Source organism: Strongylocentrotus purpuratus, unplaced genomic scaffold, assembly GCF_000002235.5.
Source record: "Strongylocentrotus purpuratus isolate Spur 01 unplaced genomic scaffold, Spur_5.0 spur5_scaffold_18, whole genome shotgun sequence".
In the NCBI taxonomy this organism is placed as follows: Eukaryota; Metazoa; Echinodermata; class Echinoidea; order Camarodonta; family Strongylocentrotidae; genus Strongylocentrotus; species Strongylocentrotus purpuratus.
The window spans coordinates 14,841,730-14,869,403 of record NW_022145603.1 but is presented as its reverse complement, the minus strand read 5'-3'; the positions used below and the strand labels follow the sequence as shown (position 1 = coordinate 14,869,403).

General features: G+C 38.4%; 1 protein-coding gene across 2 annotated transcripts; it reads left to right on the top strand.

Annotated features, from left to right (window-relative positions):
• On the top strand, window positions 1-27,234 carry LOC580069 (ALX homeobox protein 1). 2 transcript variants are annotated; one of them, XM_030989269.1, is made up of 4 exons: window positions 1-173; window positions 8,477-9,291; window positions 25,001-25,138; window positions 25,800-27,234. In XM_030989269.1, the coding sequence occupies exons 2-4, from the start codon at window positions 8,839-8,841 to the stop codon at window positions 26,268-26,270; spliced, it is 1,062 nt and encodes a 353-aa protein (XP_030845129.1). In that variant the 5' UTR covers window positions 1-173; window positions 8,477-8,838; the 3' UTR covers window positions 26,271-27,234. The 2 variants fall into 2 exon arrangements, with proteins under 2 accessions (XP_030845129.1, XP_785238.2); XM_780145.5 differs by lacking the exon at window positions 1-173 and adding an exon at window positions 1,735-2,222.
• Window positions 27,235-27,674: the final 440 nt, after the last annotated feature.

Here is a 27,674-nt window from a genome sequence, read left to right as displayed (position 1 = left end):
GGGGCATTTCAGCTTTCGGCACCGTTCGATAGGGGCAGTTTTCTCGCATCATTTGTGATAACTGGTCGCATCTTATTTCTTTCCGCTCTACCTCTGGATTTCGGAAAATTCTTCATCAAATTAAAGACAAATCAGTAATTCGGTGGCAATTTCAAGGAATTGGTTGTTTTTAGGTAAGCAGCATCATTTTTAATTGTGATACATGTATAGTACAAATAACAAATTAATGATTTTGCTCGTTAGCCATTAGTAAGGATTATTCATCACGACATAATTTATGTGTTTTAATTTACGGGGATTCCAATGGTATTGTGTGTGTGTCGAGAGTTCATGTGATTTTTAAGCTTTTACTTTTCTTTATTATATATACCGTCTTGAAGTTAAATACGTTCGTTGGTTAAATTAAATGATGAAATTGATTGTTTCAATTGTCAGCTCTGCCATAAACCTGGCAATGAATTATAATATGGTTTAAGAAATTAATAATTATAATTGTATATTTCTCTCCTTTAGTGAATCAAAGAATTTTAGAAAGATAATAGTTACATTATATCTTTCTCATATCACCAAACATTTGAAATAACTGAAATCGTTTACTCTGGCGTCTCCGAATTATTCTCCAGTAACAGTTCTGATTTATTGATTGTTTACTTATTCGAGTGAGACAAACGTTTTCACTACAATCCCTTTATTTTGAGAAAGGAGATGGTGCACATTGTGCGTAAATGAATCAGATGACTGTGGTAATGATATCTGTTAGGCGCTTAGAGACGGTATTTCGTATTAAGCGCTCTATAAATCCAGATTAGTATTATTATTTGACTAGGCGTGAAATTAGTTGTGTTAAAATCAATTTTGATATGATGAATAGTGGTAGATCACAATCTGTTTTAACAAATGTGTAAGGAGGTTTTTGATGGTTCATAGTTTACCCTTAATGTTTTCTTCTTAGTTTCTATGTTCATAGAATTCATATTATGTTTCTAACAGAATGAACGGAGCTTGTTTCATGTATGGCTCTCTTAATGTTTAAGGAGGAGGATTGTTTTACCTGACTGCTAGAAAGCAAGTATATACTTGTAAGTAAGCAACAATGGGGCCGACGGCTCTATGTCCTCTCCGAGGGGTTGGTAATGATGACCAATGCCTTACCAAAGGGCGCAATAGCACTGACTTCGTTTCGAACCCTGGACCTCCCAATTTCGAGACCACTTCTCTATTATGCAGCTATCGCTTTCTTCTTTCAAAATTGGATTTAATTCGACTACAAATGTTTTCAATAATGGTCTCATTACTCATTGTATTTTTTTCACAATTTTTCCTTTAAATTCTGACTTTTCTTATCAGAAAATTATTGAAAAAGTATGAAAATTTCGCTTGCAGCGATTAAACAGTTTTCTATTTGCTGACATAGCAACAAAGAGTTCCTATTGAATTTTATTTCAATCAGACTCTGTCTTTCGAGGCAAAATAGTAAATTTGTAGGCCTATACAAAAATAGTAACATTTCCTGTTAAAATGATTTAAAGCATAAAAGGTATAAGAAAGAGTTATACAATTCAGATGAATTTGTGAATTCAATTTATTTACAACTCTGTATTTTTTTCTCAATGAAATTCTCCCATTTTATATTCACTGCAAGACCGTCTGAATTGGTGAAGGCGACCTACAAATCGATTTCATGATGAAATTGAAACAAATAACCTTTTATAACTACACAATTGAAACAGGGTATCACTTTCTTCGGTCACTTGCACTCTGTCATTCAATGAAATATAGGCCTTTGACCGTGTTTATAGGTGGTTCGAACTTCAAAACCCCCAAATGTCTCTGTTGATTTGATCAAGGCTCGGTTAGCCGCCTGACACGGGTATTTTGGAGGGGTATGGAATAAGCACCATACGGTGATCGGTGATAGGCCCGGCCGCTCGGGCATGTCTCGGCCTCGCCACCCCGATACCCCATGCTGTTCGCGCGCTGGGTGAGACGGGTTGTTTTTCTTCGCTTTTCCGCCTTGTCCGTTCGTTCGCTTCTGGCTCAGTATGACTGTACTATATTTTGACCAGTCACACACTGGTGCTACTACTACACGCAGTATACACACTCCCCTCGACCCAGCGTTAGTAGGTCCACGGTTAGATGGTACGGGGGAAATCTATTGACTTGCTCCAGCTTACACGCATCTCTCTCATCTTCATCTTCGAATTAGTGTCTTGTGATTTGTAAGTATACCCGGAACATTATAATTGTCATTCGATTTGAGCAATAATTTTTCCGAAGTGACCGGAGATTATTCATGCTACATTTTAGTATTTTGTGTCTGTTATTGATAAGCGCACGTGTATTTCCAAGATAAGTTTTTACAATCGGGACCTCAGTCGTCTTCTCCCCCGCATCTCGACGCCTGGTCACTGGTGAGCTACCCGTGTCTGCCCCGAGGCGATGTCCTGTTTTCTTCCGGTTTCGCTTCACTTTTTCTGGAGTCTATTCCTAACCTCGTTTGTTGTTTTCGTAATGACAATGTTTTTAACGAGTGCTTGTTATTTACATACAGTGCAGTATAGATATTGGGAGATTGGAAAGCTATTGACAAATTTCTTTAGCCATGGTATATTTTTCTTTTTTTTCTGTTTTCTTCTTGATAGTAAGGTAACACAGCTATAGTATAGGTTTCCGCCTATTTTGAGTAATAAGCGTTTAACCAGGGCATGTGAGTTAAAGTCTCACCTCCCTGGTTTAACAGCTCCTTCCTACCATGGCTATAGCCTATAGTTTTGTTCTCTCTCTTAAAATCACGAATATGTAATTATCCTTTCTCCTCAGAGATACTCATGTTCGTTGGTGTCTGTATTTATTGTTGGAGTAGTGCCTCTTGCTTTAAGGAAAGGAGGTGCGATGGCTCAGTGGTATAGAGCAGTAGAATCGCAACCGGAAGGTCCCGTGTTCAAAGGTGATGGTGCCCTTCGGTAAGGCAATAATCCACATTGCCAAGTAAAGCTGTCGGTCACCTGGTTGCTTACTGGCAAGCATGCCCATGCTAGCAGTCTGGTAAAACCAACCAACCAAGCTTTTTATTCGCCTATAGTATATCTTTAGGCTAGTATAGAATCATGTAGCTGTAATAATGGTCGTGTGGTGGAGTCAGTAATTTTGTTAACGATGACTTGATGAAATCAGTAAGGATAATGAGATGTGAAAGGTCAGGGGTCACTTTAAAACCAACTGCATGAACCTCGATCAGTACCAATCATTTTTATTATGGGGTGTAAATGTGACACGAATAAGGGAAATGGTCAGCTGTCAGTGTCACAAATTGAAAAAAAATGATTAGATGTTCCGAACTCAATGAACACAAGTCAATTGAGCATGATTTTGAGATTGCTTTCAAACAGTAAATCAAGTATATCAATACCCTTCAGATTTTCCGTCAATAATTAAAGGACACTTAAGAATTCAACTCGAGTGCGATGCCTATGCCGTGTTGAATTTCCTATAGAAATTAGGTTCACATTATATATAAATTCACTGTCATGTTTGAAGGTATACAGTACAAATATGATGCGCAAGTCTATTTAAATTGCCTTAGATTGGTATCATGGAAAGTTCAACGATCGTTTTAACTAGGATGATAATGAAAATGTAACTTTACGACTATAATCGATGTAATTGTTATTCCCCTATACATTCCTAACGGTAGAGCCTATTGTATGTATTGAGATTTATTAACAATAGTCATAAATCGTTTTGACAATAGCATGCAGATCTATGTTACTGTTTAATACCTTGACGGTGATAAATTGATTTAATCCTTCCTCAGTCCTCACACTTCAAATAAATGTGATGTGCTGCTAATGAGAATATTCCTCTTAATTTCTCCTCATCTCACCTGCAGCTCACTAGTCTCTCGACCTGCCAAAACTTCCTTTCCATAAATTATTACGACATCATTTCACAGGTTGAGTTCTGGGAAATATTGAAGAAGGGAATAATCAAGCCTTCTTGCTCTTCTTATTCCTTCGTGTGCATATACACTAAACTGATTGTTCTTGAAAGGCTCTCTACTTCAAATAAAAGTATTTATAAGCTAAAGCTTCAGACCAATTTATGATGCCACATCATCATGACTTATGTATAATCCGATACACTCATATTCATCTGGCTGTGAATTGGGATAGTTATAAATTATGTAAGTCAATTTGTATGATATCATTTTCAATACAGTTTCTGTTTCAAGATTCTAGAACCTCACATTACACAATCATTATTTTAATTACAATACTACAAATAATAATCATAATCATCCTTTCGAAAATTCTATTCCCAGTTTCTTTCAAAATTGAATCACATGAAACACTATTGTGCAAAAAACTGTCAAGGAATCGACTCAAGGGCGACTTCAACATCCAACTATTTTGCCTTTAGTTTAGACAGTAGACACCCCATGTTCGGCTTATGTAATCAACTGATAACTTGTAAAGTTCGCACATTCCTGCAGGTGATGAATTAATGCTCTTGATTATGCGTGTAATTGATTACTCAAAAGCCTTTGCCATCGATGTATGAATAGCTCTCAACTTTCAACTTTCAAAATATGCGATTCCAAGAACTAACATAGAAAAATGTTGATCATGCTCTCGAGTAAGCCTTCTTTCCCGGTATAGTTTGGTGTAAGAAACGCGTGCTCCTTAGCAAAGGGTGTCAAGAGACTCAACACCGGGGTGTTAATCACTTAATGTTTATTACCATCCTGGTGTATGTTTCATGTACCAATATCGTTTGACGTTGATGACTTTTGTATAAAGTGTGATCAGTCTTGACGAATTAAGTACTCGTATGAGATTCTCTTAATTTTCGTGTATTGAAATGAAGGGATGTATTGACATCACAATGTCCTTCATTGTATGTCTTTAGTAGAAAAAGAAATCAGCCTAGTAATGTTTTTGTTACCATTGCTAGAAAATAATTCATTGGTAAAATCTTGTCATGATATGGAAACGTGTACAGCTCAAGCGAAACCAAAAGAATAGAAATTCAATTAAAGAGGTTTCGTTTCATTAATAAATATTTTACCGTGTTATTTATTTATTCATTGATTCATTATAGGGATATTGCACCAAAACATTGAATTAGACTAGCACACCTACCTAATAATGCCATATCAATAGTCGAATGCGTATTAATGTGTTTATTTAATCTTTTCATTATGCCGAATTCAGAAGCGTCGAAGAGTTAGGTATGGTCATCTCGTAAGGTCTCGTGGTTTAGCGCCCTCTTTAAGATATTCATTACATCTTTTTTTAGAATGTTATAATAAAGCTTGTCAATAAACTTTGATAATACTTTGGCAACCTTTCCTTTTGTTTTATCATTGTTTGGAACTTAAGGCTCCACTAATTTCATCGAATAAAAAAGATGGATAAGGATTGTATATTAATGATACAAATTAAGCTGAAAGCAACTACAAGTATAAAATAATTGTGAGTGTGATTAAGTTAAGCAATCACCCCCCCCCCCCCCTTTGCGCGTGGGTAGGGGTTTATTCCAACTCATCTGTTATCATTTTCCCATACATTTTTTTCCTTATTATTACATCTTTTCTTTTTGGGGCATGTTTTTTAAGATTTCTTAATACAGTATACATGTATATTGGAACCATTGAATCAGATATAGATATTTTTGTATTATGTGATTTTATTCGTCACAACATTAAATTTTAACAACTTTTCCCCCTTTTTCATCTAAGTATTAGGAACATATTATATGATATAACATTATATTACATTTGCTCATGCATGTGGTTACCATTTTTTATGCAGGTTTTAAATACATTCAAGTGAAATAAATTTCCAAAGTATATAAATAATATTGTCTATATAGCTTGATCGAGTTGGCAATTTAATGCTTTTATTATCTCTTCTGTAATTACTCAAAATACTGTGATGAATTGAGAATTGTTAATTCCAAGAAATAAAAAGAGGACTTACACTTTTTTATAATGTAATATCCAATATCAATTTCACAGATTTTGCTTCCAATATTGCTCTCAAGGAGATGGTGATATTTCCATGCACTGTCCACGCTCTTCCTCAGTTTCCTTTAACAAAGAGATAAATATTCGCTTCTAAATTTGTGTTCAGGAAAAGAAAAGTATATATTCCCCTTCAAATTTATGTTCAGGAAAAGAAAAGTATACATTCCCTTTTAAAGTTGTGTTCAGGAAAAGAAAAATTGATGGACCATTTTCTTTTTGAAGAACGCAGAGTATAATCACCCAACTCGCCCCTACCCCTTACCATTATCGCAGTTTGACCCTCCATGGACAGCGAGGATCCCTTTACTTTATATAAATATCATATATATCATGATTATCTTGTCTATATATAAAATAATGAAATTCTGTGCATGGTGTTTAAATAAGGGTTACACGACCCCCGGATTTAGAATTAATATTGATTGCAATTATTTGAATTGACGTGGAGCACGCAGGCAACTCTTTATGGGTATTTCCCTCGGTCATCTTACTGCATCTGACGTTGAATACCCGCCCATGCACTAAGCCAAATAACGTCTGAAAATGCGCCGAAAATGCCCATAATACCCCAAATTAGGGCAATATACTCTCCGAGCATGTAGCCACCTCAATACAGCCGCTCGAAGCAATTATCCTGCAACCCATGACGAGCAACGCCAGAACTTCCGGCTGACAGTGCCAATAGTGTTCCGTTCCGTGATACCTGCTAAAAAGGAGAGATTTTGCCACTGTTTCGTCAAATATCGAGCTTTAGAAGCGAATTTGGCAAATGGGAAATGACAGAATTTGTCCTCCGTATCGGCCATGACAAGTGATTAATGATCATGCAGGTTTTTTGTGCTAAATTAGGCTGTAACAACTAGCAACAAAAGTGAACTAAAAATACATATTTGAAGAAAAACATGTACCATGCAGGAACAGCCTTTGCTTTTCGATTTACGCTGTTGGAAGTTTTCTTTTAGAGGTTTTGTTATGGTGTACATAATAACTCTTAAACACAATGAAAATGTATGGATTTAAGTAAGTTATTTATTATAATTCCGCCATGGACAAAGATAAACACGCTTTTGAGGGTTTACAAATATTGTCAATTTCATGAACAATGTCTCGCAATATCAACACATTTGTACATCATTTCTCCCGATGCCTATCCTAAGAGTCTGCGAAATGTTATCAACAAGATTTAGTTTAAAAATCATAAGGGCAGCGGCTTAGCGTTCGGGGCAAAATACAGCGAATTGATAAATAACATAACTGTAATAACCATTTTCAGCCTCAAAAATCGATAGTCGTTAGGTTTCTGTGAGTTTTCAGTGGATAAGGTATGTTTTCGAAACTGAAAATTTCCTAAAATAATAGGCAAAACTTTTTGTTTTTCCTTTCAGTAGGTTTCCTCAATTTCTCTTTGTAGTTCGAGTCAAAATATTGTTAGCACGTCGCCTTTTCAAAGCCAGAAGAGAGCCAGAAGGCTGTTGAATCTGTGTATAGGTATATGTTGAGACAATGCCCTTCTTGCTCCAAACATAAGATGACACGCTTTATATTTCCACACCATTGTGACGTGGATAATTTTATATTCATACTGTGGCCTTACAGTATAATTTCAAAGAAAATCACTTGTCGATGTCATTGAGTTTTGATTTTCTTACGAACTTCCTCATCACCTTCGCACCTGTACTTCGGGCTTACCAAACTGTCAACTCCACTTCCGATCAGAAAGTTAATTTTTTAAATCAAAGAGGTAGTACTGGGCAAAGAGTAACGATTTTAAGTTGCCAGAAGTCTTTATTGATTTTGACTGAAACAACAAATGTTTTTGATGCCCCTTCACTATTTTAAAAATCTGACAATTGTCTATTTTGTCTGTTTGTTTGCTTGTTTACACATCGTTAGACATGGCATCACTTGTTTCAGGTGAAAGTTATTTTGAAAATTGTTTATTCTATACTCTACTACGTTTAATGCATTATTTCCTCCCATTACTTGACTTGAAGACAGCCGCAGTGATATTGAGACATAAAGTCTCTAAAGAATCCATGATATTTCTACCTGCCAATGACTCATTTACCTCTCCAGGGTAGGGAGAGGCAAAAGTAGATTAAATACCAATTATGAACAAGATAACTCTCCATTTTCTTGAGTTAGATACCATTGCCATTGCTGGTAATGGTCTTTAACATTCTGTTTCTTTCTAAATGATATGGTTTCTTAGTCCTCGATGCCAAACAGAAACTTTTTCCTCAACTTCTGTGGTGTTTCGCAAAAAACGATAATGCAATCATGTAAGTTTGAATGAAAAAATTAGACTCTTTTATCGCTTAAGACAATGACATCTTATCTAGTGTGTTGAGAAGAAGGATGCGGTTCATAACCCGAACGTGGCAGTACCACTTAAACTCCAATGACATGTTTTTTGTTTGGTTTTGTTTCGCCTCCCGATCACAGAATCGTCCACCTGTTCGAGAAAGTTTGGAGAGAGTGCTCTTGACGTACCCATATCCTCTACTCCGAGAGTGACCGCGGGTGGACAGATTGAGAAAAAGGGTGTCTCATCCTTATCGCATCCTCTTCAGTCGACACGCTTTCTTAGAAGTATCGCAGCGTATCACACTCGACTCACCCGGTGCAACAAGGAGAGTCCACAGCCGTCAGATCTGCCATCCTTTGAGGACACGTTCAGCGCGTCTGCAAGTCTGACGTCATTCTTGCGTCACCGTTCGGGTCTAGGTGTTAGCGAGAACTCGTCTGGCGAATCGCGTGAACCTGCGCGTCCGGTTGCGGAGTCTGGAGAAGGGGAGTGGGAAAAGATGACAAACGAGAGTTTGAAGTTGTTGCAACGGGAAGCAGCTTCTGACGGTATCCACAAGGACCATACAATTAACGCTATGCACGGGACCACAACGAACCACCCTGGACCAATGCACCTGCACAACGCGGTGCGCGCCGCAGCGGCCCACGGCGTCGGCGTTGGTGTGATGGAGGAAGCGCATCGACGTCTAACCGCGATGCAGTCGCCGATTGCGTCAAGCCCGGGAACCGTCAAAGCAGAAATCAGCGACCACGGCTCGCCCGAGGGAGCGCTGAACGGATCGCTGGGTGACGACGCTAATGCCAAGAGGAAAAAGAGGAGGAACAGGACGACGTTTACTAGTTTCCAACTCGAGGAGATGGAGAAAGTCTTTCAAAAGACACATTACCCGGACGTTTACTGCCGGGAGCAGCTGGCCCTAAGATGTGATCTGACCGAAGCTCGTGTACAGGTGAGTCTTGTCTGCCTGCACCTAAAACTGAGGCGTCATTTCGACTGCGTTATAACTTGTGCTAATTAAACCACTGAAGGCAATTAGTTCATGCGCTAGCAATTCAATTCATTGTTTGTTCTGTTTGTTTTTGCATTCCCCTCTGTAACATATAAGTCTCGTATTTGACGTTAAAGAGCAATATAGCATGCTATTCGCTGACCAGCAAAATGGCGCTTCTCGTGAAATTAGGACTGCGTCAGTCAAAATCGCAGTCTTTGGCGCTTCATGCGAGGGTGAGACCATACAAAATTGTGATTGCAAAATGAACAGCGCCAATAGGTGGTTTCAAGTATTGGTGTATATGCGCTAATTGCCTTCAGAGAGTCGATTGGTGCAGGTACTAACACAACCGAAATGACGCCTTAAACGCAACGGGAGTATAAATCTAATATTTCTGTCACGCGTTGGCGCTCCAGAATCCATAACAATTATGTGCACTATTCAATTTAATGAAGTATCATTTGAAAAAATACCTGCTTCACGATTATAAAGACAGTACTCTGTATCCACAAGCATGTAAAAGGACAAACACAAAATTTCCATGGATGTTTTTTTTTTTTTAGTTTCGTACAAATGCAACTATAATGGAATTATTGCCGTTGTATCACTTCTCTTAAAACATCGACCATTGTGGGAAACGTAAGCGCTACCTTTTAGACATGCCCAAGGTTTTGATATGCATTGAAGGTAGGCTGGAAACCTGTACAACAATGCGAGTTGGTCGTCATAGATCCTCGTAAATGAATTACCAATTACCATCAATTATAAAGATCATTGAACATAGTAATTTCATTACGACGTGGCCAGATTTTAACAGAACTGCATTGAAATTGACTCATCTTTACATCAATAATGAGTCTACCTTTCAATGCTAAAATGACTGTCCTTTAGAATCCAACCTCTTTAAAAAAAAAATTAAAAAGCCTTTTATGTAATTTTGTAATACTTTAATCCTGTTCAAGTGTGGGGTTGTTTCTTCTTTTATTCTTCTTCCCACTCCATCCCATGTCCTCGTAATTTATTTTGATTCTCTCAACGTGTTGCCAATTTAATGATTTTAAAGCTTATTTTCCTCTTTTAATTCCTGTCATCAAACACAGCATGGTCATGCAATAAAAATGGAGACGATGTGAGCAGAAACTTTTGTCGTTTCTACTCATGTATCTGTAATATTTATAGGGCTCCGGATTAAAAGTTATTAAACCAAACCACTAAATTGTTATAACTGCCTTGCGATCCGCATCCACGCTCCTTCCACCCTCTTTCCAAATCAGTTGACAAAGATAATTCTTCAGTATGTTCAAGGTGGAATATTCGGAGACGTTTAACGGTTGTAAACTCGAGTTGTAAATTAGTGTTCTACGTCGTTTGGCATCGCTCGGCCGCGTAACTCTCGCCGTCAACACACCGGTCGAGGGACCCTCAAACCTTGGGCGGGGAAATTTATAGCGAGAACATGTGCGCGCGAAGGGCGAATCGTCCCACGGAATGTTCCACCGCTGCGAAACACGGAGAAATATCCCGGTCATGTATCGTCTGTTGTGAACTCGCTGATGTGCAACGACAACTGGCCCTTCGCCGACGGCCGCTCGACCTTCGGCGAGGTTATTTCGGACGAGGAAGGGAGGACGATTGTTGAGTTATTTAAATGTTTTACGAGGAAGAAAGATTGTTTCAAGAGAGGCCGATTGGCAAGTTTTGTCGTCGGACATAATCCCCGTCAATGCCGCGATCCTGAATCAAAGGCGGGTTCGAGTCTTTTATGGGCCGATGGCGTTATGTGGTGGATTTACGGGCCACTTTAATTGCGCGTTAAACTTTCATTACGTTTGTTTTAATGAAAGATATGACGATTTATATTCGGGCAAGAGAAGAAGTGACAGAATACACTATGAAATAGTAACAAGCAAGGAACATTAAAAAAAACGAAGAAAATCCGACCAAAATCATTGACGTGTGCCCCGCAAGGCCAACTAAAATCAACTTCCTACTTTTTAGCCTCCCCTCCTCCTTCCCCCTTTCTGCCCGCCGCAAACTTTGTGTTCATTACAAACTCACCAAATATAAGAGAAAATAGTTGACATAAACGTATTTAAATATTACATGTACATTAAAAAAAAACGTTTTTGAAATCATCCATAATCCTCAAAACGCTGCATGTTTTGGAAAATGAATGAAAACGAGAAAAAATAGTACTGGAAAATGCCAACAATAAAGCATGCAACCTGCCAATTAGGGCCATGATATGTCAAAATCAATGAGAATTTACTACAGTCAGTAGAGAATCTAAAGATTATACTTTTTTCGCCAACCCCAGGCATACAATGCAATGCTTAATATCTCTTTGCATAGAAACGAGAGCCCCAATATTTTGTATACACATGAGTTTTTTATGCGCGATGATGCTATATCTTGAAGTCGAATAACTCGTATGAGAACCAATGATGAGTGTCTAGTACTTAAGTAACTTTACAAATTATATCCTCCATATTAGATAGAATGCTTAGCTCACCGTATTCCAAAATAAAGAATTAAAATATAAAAGGCACAAGTGACGCTAAAATTGCTCGGTTCTAATAACATTTTGATCCTTTCAACATAAAATTAGATTAGGTCAGAACAACTTAAACAAACAAATATTATTACAAAACTTGTGAATGCTGAGTTCTTTTAATACCGTATTACAACATCCATCGTTTTGAAGTGAACATAGAGATTTGAAGGATTTGTTTTTGTATTTTTACGATCTGTCCTTTGACGGAAGTGATCAGCATTTCATTCATGTAAAATATTCTTGCCAAAACTCTGCATTATCTTTAAACAATTCCATTATGAATCTACCCATTGACCTGGCTACTCAAGACGAGACAGCCACATATAGTGATGATCCTTGCCAAATTTTCATTTTATATTTAATGCATTTTTTGATTATTTTGTTGTTTCTTTGGTTACTTTCCTGTCCTTTTCCCCTCGCTCCCAAATTTCGTCATTCGTCTTTTCTTTCGTTGCTGGGTATCCGTTGCGGTATACATCAGAGATGTAGCAATGATATGGAGGGGTAATGACCAGGTATCTGTTGTTCTGGTAGAGGGAGAAGATAGGGTATTTTAGGGGTTGTAATTAATTGGCTATAAATTTAAAGCGTACGCTTATACATTGTGTGAGCGAGTGTAACGATCGAGCGAAAACTCGAACGAAATATGGGGACATGACTCTCTTTCACTTGTTCACTCTCTCTGTCCTATTCACCCTCTTTGTATGTTATCATTCTTTGTTTATCTATTTGCTTCTCTTTCTTCACTCAATCTCTCTCTTCAAAACTCCAGCAATGTATTACATGTACCTGTATATATTCATTCTTCGTTTCTGCCATGTTTCAACAATGCAAACTCCCCTTTCTGAAAAAATCCTAACAACTGTCATCTCTATCACTCTCCCTCCCCCCCCCCCCCCCCGCTCTCTCTCTTCCCTCTCTCTCTCCCTAAATCCAATAATTTCTAACCTGTACCCCTCCACACTTTTATCATTAAAATTCCCCTTTTGGGGAAATCGTAACATGTTTCATTCCCCCCCCCCCCCTCTCTCTCTCTCTCTCTCTCTCTCTCTCTCTATTTCTCTCTCTCTCTCTTCTGAAACCTCCCTTCCATTATCAATGTGTGGATTTATTTCATTAGGGGCCTTGTCTGCTGAAGGCATTGCTCGGCGTTCCCTGCGTAGTTATATATATTATATATATACATATATACCCGCGTGATTCAAGCTTTTCGTCTGGCGTGGGGGGACAATTGTAGATAATTCGTCGTGGCAGGTGACGGTATTTGTCAAACTTCTGCAAATCAGTGGGCATTTCGAGGCACCTGATACCCTGACTGAGGATGGAGCCCGTTAAAAATCAAACGCTTTGCATTATGCCTGTACTACTGTAGAGTGATGATTTTTGTTATTGTTGGTTTGTATTGTTCAGGTAAATTTATATGGGCTTACAGAAAATAACACTGATGAAGATCTACATGAAGTTGGTAGTCTTGTAATCCGGGACCCGGGTTCGAAACCAAGTCGATACACTAGTGCCTTTTGGTAAGGCATTAATCCTCATTACCAGGTCCCTCGAGAGGACCTAGAGCCGTCTGTCCCCTGGTTGCTTGCTATCAAGCATTTATGCTTTCTTGGCAGTCAGGTAAAATAACCACTACCTCTCCTCATACTACTACTACTACTACTACTACTACTACTACTACTACTACTACTACTATTACTACTACTACTACTACTACTACTACTACTACTATTACTACTACTACTACTACTACATTCCAAGTAAACATGGTGATTCATAGAGCTTCTTGCATTATTAAAACTGACGAGTAAATAGATGAATATATGATACACACAAATCACAAATTAATTATTGATCAAATAGAGAAAAACAAACAAGAATAACTTACTAATTAACTAATGACTAGCTGAAATAAATACATTAATAGATTAATAGATAAGTAAAAGGAATTATGAATTGATTTTTATATAAAAAGATAAATAAATAAATGAATGAATTAACAGATAAATAAATAGATATACTAAATAAAATAAAGGGTGAGAAAACTAAGAAAAAGCCAATATTTGGAGGATTTTCAAGCGAACAAATTTAGCCTACTTCATGATAAAACATCGACTCGAATGACATTTGAAGATTTCCCTTTTCCTTTCCAGTTTTGACCAGAACTGAACCTGATATGTAACCTGCTAATTACTCAGGCCCTATCTTGAGTTGTGTAACGTTAATTCAAATACAAACATAACAAATGAATCATGCTTTTGATGCTCATAAAGTAAGCATAAATTGTGATAAACATAATTTTGGTACAGCTACTGAGATTTGTTGTTATCTCTTTACTTTTACCCAATTTTTTTATCGAAACTAAATTAAACAAATTTTAACAACTGATTAATTTATGGAAGAAAAATAAGTTTGGAGCACTCCAGAGTCCACAGATCCAAGCAACATTTGAGTTCCTGACACTTTTTGCTTTCCATTTAGCTCTTAAGAAAATCAAAAATGTTGAAGAGAAAAATAAGCGTGGAACGAAAATGAACTGCTTTCCATTTAGCTCTCAAAAAAATAAAAATGTTGAAGAAAAAAAAAATCGACGTGGAACGAAAAAGAACTGTAAACACATGGTTTGTTTGATATGGTATGACAGTTTGGTGTCTCGGTGGGATACAAGCGTAAATTTAGCCCCAAAGTTGACGGAAATCGTGCGAATTTTATTAAATTCGCGAGGGTGAGTAAGAGAGTTATTGGGCCAACCATGGAAACGAGACGGGTCTACACGCAACGCAATGTGTGGGACTGATAAAAACAAAAACAGAAGAGTGCAGTGAGTATCATCGGTTTATGTCGGGGGGGGGGGGGGGGTGGTATTTTAGCCTAGGTTCCAGAGATAATGAACAATTATATCTTCGCAATGGACATACCCGTATTGTTGATTAAATATAGAGGATATAATTATTAACACTTCCATTTTGCCAACGTGTTCAAACTTCAAACCATTCCAATTTAAAAAAGAGGGACATTCCACTTCACATTGAAGCCATATTACTAGGCCTCAATATGGCAACGATTCTAACCTTATTCAAAGATTTATTATGAATTATGATCATCATAATCAATCTTTGAATTAGGTTAAAATCGTGTTTTTCACTATTATGACAGTAATGTTTGTGAGACAATTTCTTTTGTTTTAATGCTGGGATTTAAAAACAATCAATTCTTTATCTACAGTAAGCCAGTTCGTAGATACATTCCGCTTTTGTCTCCTTTTATAAATTCCAAACTTGGTTAGATTGAAACACATTTAAAAATAAATTCTCAAATAAATCAGTCTCCTTGGAGACAGACTAAGTTTCAAAGGCGAGGAGAGGAGGGTGAAAACAGGAAACCGCCCAAACATAGAACACATATTTTTTGTTGATAAATTCATCCAGAAAAGTCAAGCAGTTATCGGCGTTATCTGTTCTTATAGCCAAGTACACAACCTTATCACACGTAGGATGTTTTGCTTTTCACCCAACATGGATTAGTCTCGTTCAAGGCACGTGTCCCGATTAGTTTATCGGGATCTCTATCTTCGCCATCTCTTCATCTGTTTATTGAATTTTATGGATGGTAGATCTCCCATAACAATCGCTAAGACAGACGATGTACTAATTACTCGCCTGATTGGCTTCGATTCACGTGCCTTTACGTGTAGTCTCGATCGCCAGACTCGGTCTGTCTTTTGCGTAGCCTAAGGGTAATGTCTTCTGTAGGAGCCATTATAGTCGCCGGATTCAGACATTATATTTGACAAGTTTAAAGGAACTTTTCCCGAAATCGTTACATGCAATAGAACCAATGGTAAAATGACTCATGATACCCTTGCTAGAAGAATTGAATGTGATGATAATTATTTATTGGCATCCAGTTGAATAGTTTACCAAATACATGCAGGCCTAGTAACAAATAATGGTAAAAAGTTCAGATAATATTTTTGCTTGCACTACAGTTGATGAATAAGCGAAGAAATACTATTCCGTGAAAAATGTAATTCTGTCGATCTATGTGTCCGACACTAAATAATTCACGAGATTATTATAACTTGATGAATGAAAAATACCACATTCGCTATCAACTAGAGTCGCAATAATGAGGTTTTGTAAATGGGCAGACTTTCACAGGTAAAGTGAATGCAATTTGTTTTGACTACCGTCACTTCGTGAAAAAAACAGCGACGGTTTGTATCAAATACGTCATTTCATATAATGATTTTGTTTTTCTTTTCTTTTCTTTAAAAAACTTTCACTGTCCGCAAAGTTTTGAGCTCTCCCATCTCATCCAAATACCAGGGCAAACATCATATTTTATTTTCATGATGAAGATGACGATAATGAAGATTTTGATCTTTATAATGTTCTTAGGTGGGGTTATCTCCACTGGGAGGGGTAGATCAGGAGATGGGTGTATGTTTTGCCCACTTTTCGGTTCTTCTAAAATATTTGCTAATTTAGGAGCTCGTCATTTTCATTTTAACGAATCCAAGCTTGACAAACCCAAGCATGTATGTTATTTTTCACCGTGATGGTGATGATGACAATAATGTGATGTTGATGTCCATTTCGGCACGGGTGTGGTTATCTCCACAGGGCGGAGATGGGTGCATGTTTTGCCCCCTTTCTTGTTTCCGGTTCTCCTCTCAGAGCTAAGTACAAACGGAAGGAATACCTGCCCTTCCGCCCCTAATTGGGTATTGTTCCCCAGCGCGCGACTCCAATTAGCCGAAGTGACGCGGACTAATTAGAGATAAGCATGATTAATTAAGACGAGTTACGGTGACCGACAGTGCGTGTAAAGCGGCTGTGTTTACGCGTGGGTTCAGCCGGGGATCTTTGGCTAAACATGGCTTCTTTGAAGTTTGTAGTAGTTCATTGTTGTTGTTTTTTACCCCCGATGAGCAATTTCATTCACCTGTTTTTGCGTAATGGCATTGCTATGTTAGAATTGTTTCACCCATTTTTGTTGTCAATTTTAAAGCAAATCTGGCGTTAGAAGATGCATGGAGTTAGCATCCAAGATGCCCAATCCCTTTAAGCGCATTTCAATTATTGAAAGTGTATTAACAAAATGGATGGAAAAATGAAATACGTGTTATGACGAAATATCAAGATAAATTTTCCATGACTTCCATTCTGACATTCTCATCTCCTTTTCCTCTTCGTCTCACTTTCCCTTTTACACAAAAATATTAAACCTTGATCATATCTGTTGATGAAGTACATGTACTAAGGAGCTGAGCCTGTTAAAGAAAAAAAGGAAGAAATAGAAGCTAGCTAAACCATTTTGTGGATGAGTGATTACCCAGTAAGCCTGAAGAGGGCCGTAATGGCTTTATTTAGACTAGATATTAGATTAATAGGTAGATGAGTTTGAGATGCTCTTCAATCGTCTCAAATCAAAGCAATTAGCTGGAGGATGCCAGCGTTGCCATGGATGCGGGGTGGATGCGGGAAGATGCCGAGATGGATCGGTGTTTACAACTTTAAGAAATAGTCCGAATTTTCTTCTTTTCATTGGTATTCGTGTTCTTTTCTTTGCACGTTTTCTTATCTATTTCAATTGTTTCTTTGATTGACTGGCTGCTTCTTTTCATATACCATGCAAAATTAACTAGTTTGGCCAGGAGGGATTAGACCACCCAGGGTGGTCACTGACAGGCGGCTATCTCATCAACTCAGCTCTAATTAACATAAGGAAAAGGGGACCATGGGGATCAACGGGTACCACTTAGGCATTGTTGGCTATATAGAGGGCGCAAGTAGCTTCAAGTAGTGCCGTCCCGTTTTAATTGCTTGGTAACTTAAACTAATGCTTGTATCTTCGCTTTTTGTTTCGGTCCCATTTTGTGCATTTCATATGCATAATCTTTTCTTTGGCTAACATGTATTTTTCCCGTTTCAATTTAGTTTTTCTAATATTTCCAATTATCAAATCATATCATTCCTGCCATTGGCATTGGTAAAACATGCATTTACATTTTATTACTGTTCTTGGATTCTAAATTCGTCGTGAGAAACGTCATACTGCATCTCAACAATCTTCAAAATCATCTTCAGGTCATAGTTTTGTCCTTCAGAAATAAAACCCTGATCATAGCAGGTTCCACTTCGCAAAGACAAGTAGCTCTAAATCTTGATAATGGCAAGGGATATTGTTATGAATGACTTTCATTGTTTTTGAAGTGGTCATCAATTACAAACATCAGCTAAATGGATTCGATCAATCAAACAATGTATTTTCTATAATTCCATGTTTCCCCAACCCAATCCTCACGCACCAGAAAAGAGAATCACTTGAAATTAAGAGCGAAAAGCATTTTAAAAACCGCCTAAGAGTGATTTCTCTCAAACACTTCCCATGGCTATGCATTAGCGCGTCGACAGCGAACACATTCCTCGGGAACTACGGGACGACGACCGTCCCACACGCCTATAGTGGCGGCGTGTTGGAGAGGTGGTGAAGTGGTCAAAATGGCTGAGAAGTCGAAGGGCAAATATGACTTTATCATCCCTCTCGCTTCTCTTGACGACCTTAGAATGATGGACAGTTTAGTATGCCCTTGAGATGGTAAGCTACCGTTACTAAGCGCTAATTGCGTGTTTTCTTTAGCAAATAGCGCGAGAAATTGGAGGTAATTTGGCGTGAAATGCTCACCCAATTCCATCGTTATCTAGGCCTATTCACGTGCGACGCACATTGCGAGCAACATTACTGTGACAGCTACAGACGAATGTTGTATTGGTCTGCTGGAAAAAATACAAAACAGACTTTTTTTCTCTCGCATTCGTATCTGCTCATGGGCGGCGTGCAACATTGTCGTGACGTATGCATGTTGCACTGACATTACTGAGCTGCTTGAAAAAGTACAAGCTAGGCTACTTTATCGCACAGATCAAGCCCTTTGATTTGATTTGTCAATCAGTCTCAGATACAATCCCATGTTTGATTGCATGAAATGAATTGGCGAGGATAAACCAGTTGATTTCATTCCAATTGCTCGTGTGAGATTCATGTTAATAATATACTCTTTTTTAATGAAGCCTACGTCGTAAAGTATTAAATAGGTTTGCAAGATTTTAAAGAAAGATTGATAAATAATAATCATCAATTTCATTTTTCTTATCCACATCATACGACAAACATGTGTCCATAGTTTTTTTCTTAATGTAATGATGTTCCACCTCTCTTTGTAAATGAACGGAAACCTGTTACTTGGACAAAGTGAAGCTAATTGTCGTAAACAAAAGAGTCACACAACCCCACAACCCCACCCCCCCCCCCCGAAAAAAGGAAAATGCTATACTGAACTTCATTCGATATTGGAATACACGTGATTAGAATAGTTCTCAAAAAATTCAAATTCGCGGTGATTATTACCCATGAAGTTAACCCGATGTACATCTTTGTATATTTGGGTTCTATAACATTATAGGCCAGATTCGCTTTGGGTACTATTTCCAATGCTAACAGAAATACCAAAGTATGCACACCACGTTGTTTCAATATCGAGCTCAGGGGAAAGAATATACTAACAACCTGGATCTGATACCTTTGACTTTGGAAAAGAGAGGCTCGATAGCGGAGGATCCATTTTGGCCAAAAAAGTGCAACACGTTCCGGTCAAGGGCAATAGTAAATTGAATTCAGATTGCCCAACATTCTCTCCCTCTCCCCTCATCACAAACAGGTTCTTACGGTTGTTAGGGAGATGAGCTGGGATCGGGGAGGGGTAGAGCATTGAGATGGATGATGAGGGGAGGAGGGGTAGAAGGAGAAGTTGGGATAGGGAGAAGGGGTAGAAAATCGGGGGGGGGGAGGCCTTTGGGGACAGAGGGAAAGGGAAAATGTGATGGTTTGACGAATGAATTGAATTCAGAAAATTGGGAAAGAGGAGGAGGGGTAGAAGGAGAAGTTGGGAGGGGAAGAAGGGATGAAAAATTGGGGGGGGGGGCAGGCCTTTGGGGACAGAGTATAATAAAAGAGAAAAATGTGATGGTTTGACGATTGAATTGAATTGAATTCAAATTGCCTATAACCCCCCCCCCCCCCCCCTTCATCACAAACAGGCTCTTCCAGTAGTTTAGCGGATGAGGTGGGAGAAGGGGGAGAAATTGGTTATGGACGCAGAATAGGAATAGATAATTAATTACCATTCCTTTGGGGTGGGCTTTAATTTGTTTAATAAACTTTGAATGCTTTACGGATACATTCCTCAAACTGAAGATTGATATTTTGATTAATATTATTATTTTGTAAAAAGAGCTAGTGTAGATTCAAAAGACTTAGTACAGTGACAATGAAAAGGAGACAAAAATTGATAGGGGCCTATTTTGATAAGGAGAGTATGAGGAGCGAAATAGGATTCCTACAGAGAAGTAACAAGCGTCAAATAATGCCCTAATTCCTGCAAATTTTGGCAAATCTTACACATCTTCATATAATAAATGAAAACAAAAGGAAAACCCTGGATATTGAATGCATCAGATTCTGATTTCCATTTCATCAATATGATCCCCTTTTCTTTTCGGCAACCCTGTGGTATCATTGACCCGACTTTGACCTTTGTCGCCCTTTGGATTGCAGGCCGTTTTCGCTCAAAATTGACGCAGAATAACGAAATCCTTCTGTTTTTCGCCCGGAAAAAAAAATCATCAAGGACAATAGCACAATGCCAAGTGCTAGCCCAGATACAGAATGCGGAATGCAGCATGTGCTTGAATAATCTTTTGGGCTAGGCCTATATATATTTGTTGAGATTTGTATACCGTGCGAAAAGTTGTATAATAATAATTTGTGATTGGTTTCCAGGGAGCAGCTCAACCCCCAAATAAGGTATTACAAAGGGCATTCTATCTTGTACTTCATTTTTGTTCTAATTGGAAAACGTTAGCAAATGGAATATTGTGTGTATTTTCATTGAATAACATTTTTGTTGTATGTTTTCTTCGCTCCACTTATTTCCCTCCCTCCATCTCCTCCCTAATGCCCCTTGCTGCCTCACTGCCCCCCCCCTCTCCTTCCTCTCTGTATTGTGTTGTTGTTTTGTTATTCCGATTTCTTCTTGAAAGAAATTTGCAAGTAGATTTTTTTCTTGTTCAAAGATGTTATAATCACAAAGCAGCTCTTTTTACATGCCTGATTCGAAAGTTAAAAAAAAAAAGCAAGGTCCCTTCTACAACCCCCCCCCCCCCCCCCCCCCCCCCCATCGCGCCCGCCTATCAACATCTAAATAATAACAACATCACAAAATGCTGACCATAGAGAAAAAATGAGGTTGGCCAAAAATGAACAATTTAGTTTGATTAGCCAAACCAAACCCAGAGATCATGCCGTGTCACCGGTAATAAGATGACGTCATCTGTCATTGTGTGGACAGATAGGGAATTCCCCTGGTGAAGATGGCGGGAAATGAAATTAACCAATAGGGAGGGGATTGTGTGTATAGGAAACTGCTGTATGAGAAATATGGATGCGTGATTGCGACTGCCACTTATGAAGAATACAAAGCTGGGATTATGTTATTTGTGGTCAGAATTTAATTCTTTAGAAGGCTTATAGGATTTGTAGGTATTGTAAAGAATATCAATGATGAAAAAGTGGTATAGATGTGGATTGGTATTTGTCGAGCTTAATTTCGTCTTGTTCTTGTCCTTGTTCTTCTCTTCCTCCTCCTGCTCCTCCTCTTCCCTCATCTTCCTCTTTCTTCTTCTTCTTCTTCTCCCCTCCTCCTCCTCCTCCTTCTTCTGTATCTTTTTCTTCTTCTCCTCCTCCCCCTCCTCCTTCTTCTTCTTGTTTTTTGCTCCTCTTCAATCTCCCCCCCTCCTCCTCTTTCTCCTCCTCCTCCTCCTCCTCCTCCTCCTCCTCCTCCTCCTCATCATCATCATTGTCCTTCTCTCATCCTCCTATTTCTCTTCTCCAAATTTTTTCCACCATTTTGTTCTTATCCCCTCCTTCTATGTTTATTTGTTGGTATGTTAACCTTCATTACAAATAGTTATTTATTCCATCCTATTCAGGTCTCAATTATTTCTTTAATGATGATACCAGTGCCAAGAATGTGGTCTAGCGACCCCTATCGTCCAAAGACTGATATGCACTTTTCTCACAAGAGCGCATCTCCCCTACACGCTAGTGCATGCGAAGTTAACACAGGCAAAAATAGTGTGTGTGTATACCCGAAGATTATAAAATTAAATGTTTCCATTCGAGACTAATCAGACAAGGTTTAAGATTTATGACTTTTGTGAGCAGACCGAGTTCAATGGCCTGAAATATGATTTCTAAAAACAAAATTCCGTGGCCATTTTTGAAAACAAGCTTTTAATCTTGGTTAGCCTCCCACGGGTCTCGTCATTAAAACTCTGCCGTTTGTCATCGCTTGCCTCACCTGTTGCAGTTACGTCTCGTAGTAAATAACAACTGGGGGATGAGGTTAAGTGCCAAGCGAAGGTGGTTATTGGATCTAAAACCTTTTATATGACTTCTATTTCTTTTATTCGAATGTCAAGTTGTCAAAATATTGTGAAAGCTTTGAGCTCTTTACAAACACAAATTGATTGTGATGTGCCAAAGACATTATCATCAGTAGGGGTTACCACTTCCTCCTATCATGGTTTTGGGCATTTCTCGTTTGTATATCACAAAGTCAGTAAAGCTAGAATGGTTCGGAATGGATTGATTTGTTATCCTTATGTTGTTTCATTATGAAAAACTATCCATTATAATAATGATGAACCTCATTATCACTATCATTAGCATCACCAACACCACCATCGCAATTATCATCGCCATCAACATCATCATCATCACAATCATCATCACCAACACCAACACCACCATCGCCATCCTCCTTACTATCACCATCACCATCATCACCAACACAGCCATCGCCCATCATCACCATCACCATCATCATCATCATCATGACAATCACCACCATCATCATCATCATCATCATCGTCATCATCACCAACACCACCATCGACACCGTCATTACCATCACCACCATCATCATCATCATCACAATCATCATCATTATAATCATCACTGCCACCATCTTTCCATCGCCATTCTCTTCCTCCTCCTCATCTCGCATCACTATGCAGCATCTTTATTGTTACCATGGTTATGGCGATAAAATAAATCATAAAATAAATTATAATACAAACATTCTTATGAATTTCTTAGCGCTTCGGCCCATGTACAAATAGGCCCATCCTCATCTGTTCTTACTAAATTTTGTTCCTATGACTGTTCAGATAGTTTTTGTAATACAGAGAAAACGATCTCCCTTGGCTTTCTTTTGATATGGTTTCCAAATCATCGCCATTTTCATTACTTGAATAATTATGAGTAGCAGGAGTTATTGGACATTTGAAAATAATGTATCATTTTTCCAAGGAATAAAAGTGTATGCGCTACTCGCAATTTTAAGCCGGCGTGAACACCTTTCCTGTTTAATTACGGATCAATAATTCAAAGTAAAAAATGTGGATAAAAAAGGTCTTTTCATTGCAATATAACCTTTTCTACTAAACAAGGAAGGTTCGATATTCGAAAGCTTGTCTCACTCGGTTTGATTCGCGGGCGGTCGTGTCATCTGAAAGAACAGAAAGAGAGAGGAAGAAAAAATGTTGTAAATGGAAGGGTAAAAAACAATTTCATCTCGTGATGGGAACATTCAAAATGTTTGGAAACATATCAGTTATCATGATGTATGACTTGTGTCTCCAAAGTACATGTTCATTTGTTTGTTGTTCCTCGTATACGTCTCGTCACGGCATGCAGCGTGGCATAGCGCGACATGATAGTTCACCGCCACAGACTCGGGTTACCCAGGCCGGCGCGGACCCGGGGGTCACCCGACCTGACCCCGCTGTCACTCCCAATCGCGTCAGCGGCTTTGATACGAGGCGGCGAAGTCACCTCTGCGGGAAACCAAGGCGGGTAGTTTCGCATCGAACCCCGTTCCAATCCCTCCGCGCATCTCAACTCCACAACCAACGGCATTCCTCTGAAGACCCCCAAACTCGTACACGAATTACAATTACTATAGACTCTCAAGTCTCAACATTGTAATCTTAAAAAGGTTATGCACTCTTAGAGTTAGGAGAGAGAGAAAAAGTTCGACAAGCCCGTCTTTGATTGGATGGACTTTGAATGGAAAGCGATCGAGAGAGATTTATTATTTTTGCAAAATGGGATTCAATTGAAATCTGGTTAACACGCTCACTATTGCTCGTTGGGGAATGTTTTGACAAACTATCTCGACTGTGTGGTATTTGGCAATATGGAAGGAAACAGCTGGCCCTATGAAACGATATCTTAATTGAATGAAATATTGTATGGGGTATATATTTCTTTCTTATGGATGGTGCATATCAATTTTCTTCCTTCCAAGTTTTGTATGCCTAAGATTATCACACACAATTTTGTGTGCACTAAAGATGAAAATGGTCTAACATATTCGTTTATATAATCATTTAAGTATTTAATTTAGAAATTATCTTATCTTCACAATTATTGATTTATCTTTTATCTATCTATCTGTTTATTCATTCATTCATTTCTGTTTTACTACTCATTTTTATTCATTTAATTATTTATATATCATGAAACATTTAAGCCTACCATGAAATTTGATTGACATTGTTTTTCCAAAACAAAATATACGTGTTGTTAAGGCCCTCTAAGTGTTGGGAGCCCCAAAGTTTGTATTCTTTCATCAAAATTCGACTTTAAACATATTTGTTTTGAAAATCCTGGTAGAAATGTGTCTTAATTAACATCCTCTTTCACATTATGATACAATTAAAGTGAAATTTCGCCATCAAATTTTGGGGGCTCCCAACACCTTTAAAGGGGCTTTGATATAATTATGGTCATACAAGCAATTCAAACAGTATTCTATCATTTCCTTTTTTTTTAAAATTTATATACGTCACAGGAGAGGGGGTCATAATTATTAAGGGTCAATTCGTTCAGAATGGAATACTTTCTTTATGTTTCCTAGATCAATGCCGTGATTTATTTAATTTATTTACTTCAATTCATTTTTTATATTTTTTTATTCAGGTATGGTTTCAGAACCGTCGGGCAAAATGGAGAAAGCGGGAGCGATTCAGCCAGTTCAACACGATGAGGGCTATGGCCACCGGGACCCCATATGAGATGCCAATAGCCCCAAGACCAGATGCTTACGGCACAATGAATGTAAGTTTGTTTGTTTGTTTGTTGGCTTGTTTGTTTGTTTGTATATCTGTTTGTGTGTTAGCTTGTTTACAAGTGGTTTGAAAGCTATCGCTGCAGGGGCACATAATGATAAGTGGCGTTAGCGCCCAGATATGCAGTACAATTAATGTAAGCTGGTTTGTTTGTTTGTTTGTTTAACCTTTTTTTCTTTTGCTTTGAGGATATTGCCACGTTCCCATTCTACAAATACACACAAATCAGCTTTTAAATAATTGAGGTATATGGTTTTTTGACTAATATGATATTTACAGTATTATATTCATTTATTTTTTTCTTCTCTACGTTGCGGTGAAACGGTTGCAATGGTGTAAGAATTGAATGTCTGGAAATGCTTCCCTTTTTTTTCTTTTCAGATGTTTATCTAAGTTTATGTTAGATGGTTTTACACATTTCAAACAAATTAAATGCAAATAAGTTTAAAAATTCATGTTGAATTAATCATGTTTATTGTTATGTATTTACAAGCAAGTTATTGTACCTATCGCTCTCTGGTTCGCCCCCTCCCCCTCCCCTCCCCTTTCTTCTCTCGTTTTCTCTCTCTCTCTCTGTCTCTCGAATTTTCAAAACATAGCGTAGTTCATAGATCGAATCTAATGTATTTTTTCTTCCTCATTTTGTTCAGATGACCGGTTCATCAGCCTGGAACACAAGTCAGCTAGGTAACTTCGGAGCTGGGTTACAATCCCTCAACCCCACCACCAGCCCGATGCAGAACTGGGCCGGCCAAGCCGCGGCGACACAGCTCACCTCGTCCTGCATGGCTCCCACGTCCAACATGCCAAGTTACATGGGGATGCATTCGATGACATCAGACTTCGGCTTCAAGGCAATGTCCAACCAACCGCACCACGCGGCTGCAACCGCACACGGGCAGTCACAGTCGGCCGCCGCGGCAGCAGCGGCAGCGGCGGGACTCTACTCCGGTCAGACTTCGCCCAGTATACCGACGTCGTTACCGGGGCACTCCCCTATGATGAGCACCGGCGGTGTGGAACCCATCGAGACAGATCGACGCAGTCATAGCATCGCCGCGCTGCGGTTGAAGGCCAAGGAGCACAACTTTGCCATGGGAATGATAGGCGCTTACTCTTAAACCAAAGACGATCAACTACAAATTGAGCGTCATAGTAACGTCATGCACATAACCGCAAATTTGTTCGACGTCAATAAAGCTACCGCGGTTATATTTGAACAGTGACTGCAGTGACCGCGATTATATATGAATTGTGACCAAAGAGTCATGAAGAGAACAGACTGCCTGAAGTTATCAACGTCTATTTCGCAGTCGTGAGTAGTTATGAATCTCTTCAATGTGTCTTCAGAAGAAACAGTTTGTCAACGTCATCTTAAAATAATAGTAATGGTCGAATGTGGATTCGGAAAGCCAGAGATTTTCTATGATCGACGCGATACTGTGAACATCTAAATGAATGTGTTATGTAGGCCTAAGAATAATCAAGAACGGTGACAAAAAATCACTAATTCACTGGAGATTCAGCGTCATTAATCTTGTGGACTCTAATGAATACGAAGTAAGAAACGAAAAACTATTATCCGGGTCAGAAATCAACCTCAGATAGCAACATAATTCAATGTCGTGTTAATCATCTTTTAATTTGATTCAAATATAGAACGAACTTCCCCTGACATAATTTGGAAATAAATACGTTCTCATAATAATTCACGTCGAAAAACGTTATCCAACGTCAGTTCAACGTCGTTCAACGTCTTACCACGTCACTTAAAAACGCAAAAATAGATGTTATTATATCTTAAAGTAAAAATCAAAAAAATTGACAAAGGGTTAAGAAATTGTAATTATTGTAACAGCATTTTATGGAAATTTAGTAGTTTCTGCAAACTTTCAGATTCTAAATCGGCATTTCACTTGAATTCAAATTTGCAAACAATTCATGAAGATCCGTAGAAGTTCCGCAGTGAATAGAGTATTGGATTGGCATTGAATGGATATTGAATTGACATTGAATAAACTTTGAATAGACAGTGAATGGAAAAAAGTGAATGGACGAGTACAAATAATGCCAAAATGAATGGAAGTCGTGGCAAGAGAGTGTGACATGCCAGTATACTAACTTGCACCCAAATTGTCAACAGCAATGTAACTCGTATGGCGTCACATTATAAAGAATGACCTGAATCTGTTGAAGAAGGAAATAATATAAGCAAGATTTATGTGGTAAGGAGTTTTGTATAGTCGGACATGATGCAAAAACAGCGATAGTATTAGTCTAAGAATATTGTATTCATAATCAAGAGGAATTTTTGTGCTCCCGTATTTATAACCGCGAGTTCAAAGAAAGAATGAAAATGATGAAAGCACCGTGGGGGCATAAGGATGAAGAAGAAAATGATATGGTATGAGTTTAATGAGGTGATGTTTAGTTGGTTTCTATTTTAGTCAGCTAATCTTGCCAAATTCGTAATAGGAAGGAGGGAAATCCTTCCTAACTAAGTGTGTTTTCATTCTCAAACTTGC

Excerpts from the sequence above, each read along its gene's own strand:
- LOC580069 (XM_030989269.1), top strand. The coding sequence starts at position 8,839 with ATGACAAACGAGAGTTTGAAGTTGTTGCAACGGGAAGCAGCTTCTGAC. Across the intron at positions 9,292-25,000 it reads TGACCGAAGCTCGTGTACAG|GTATGGTTTCAGAACCGTCG; the intron begins GTGAGTCTTGTC and ends TTTTTTATTCAG. Across the intron at positions 25,139-25,799 it reads ATGCTTACGGCACAATGAAT|ATGACCGGTTCATCAGCCTG; the intron begins GTAAGTTTGTTT and ends CATTTTGTTCAG.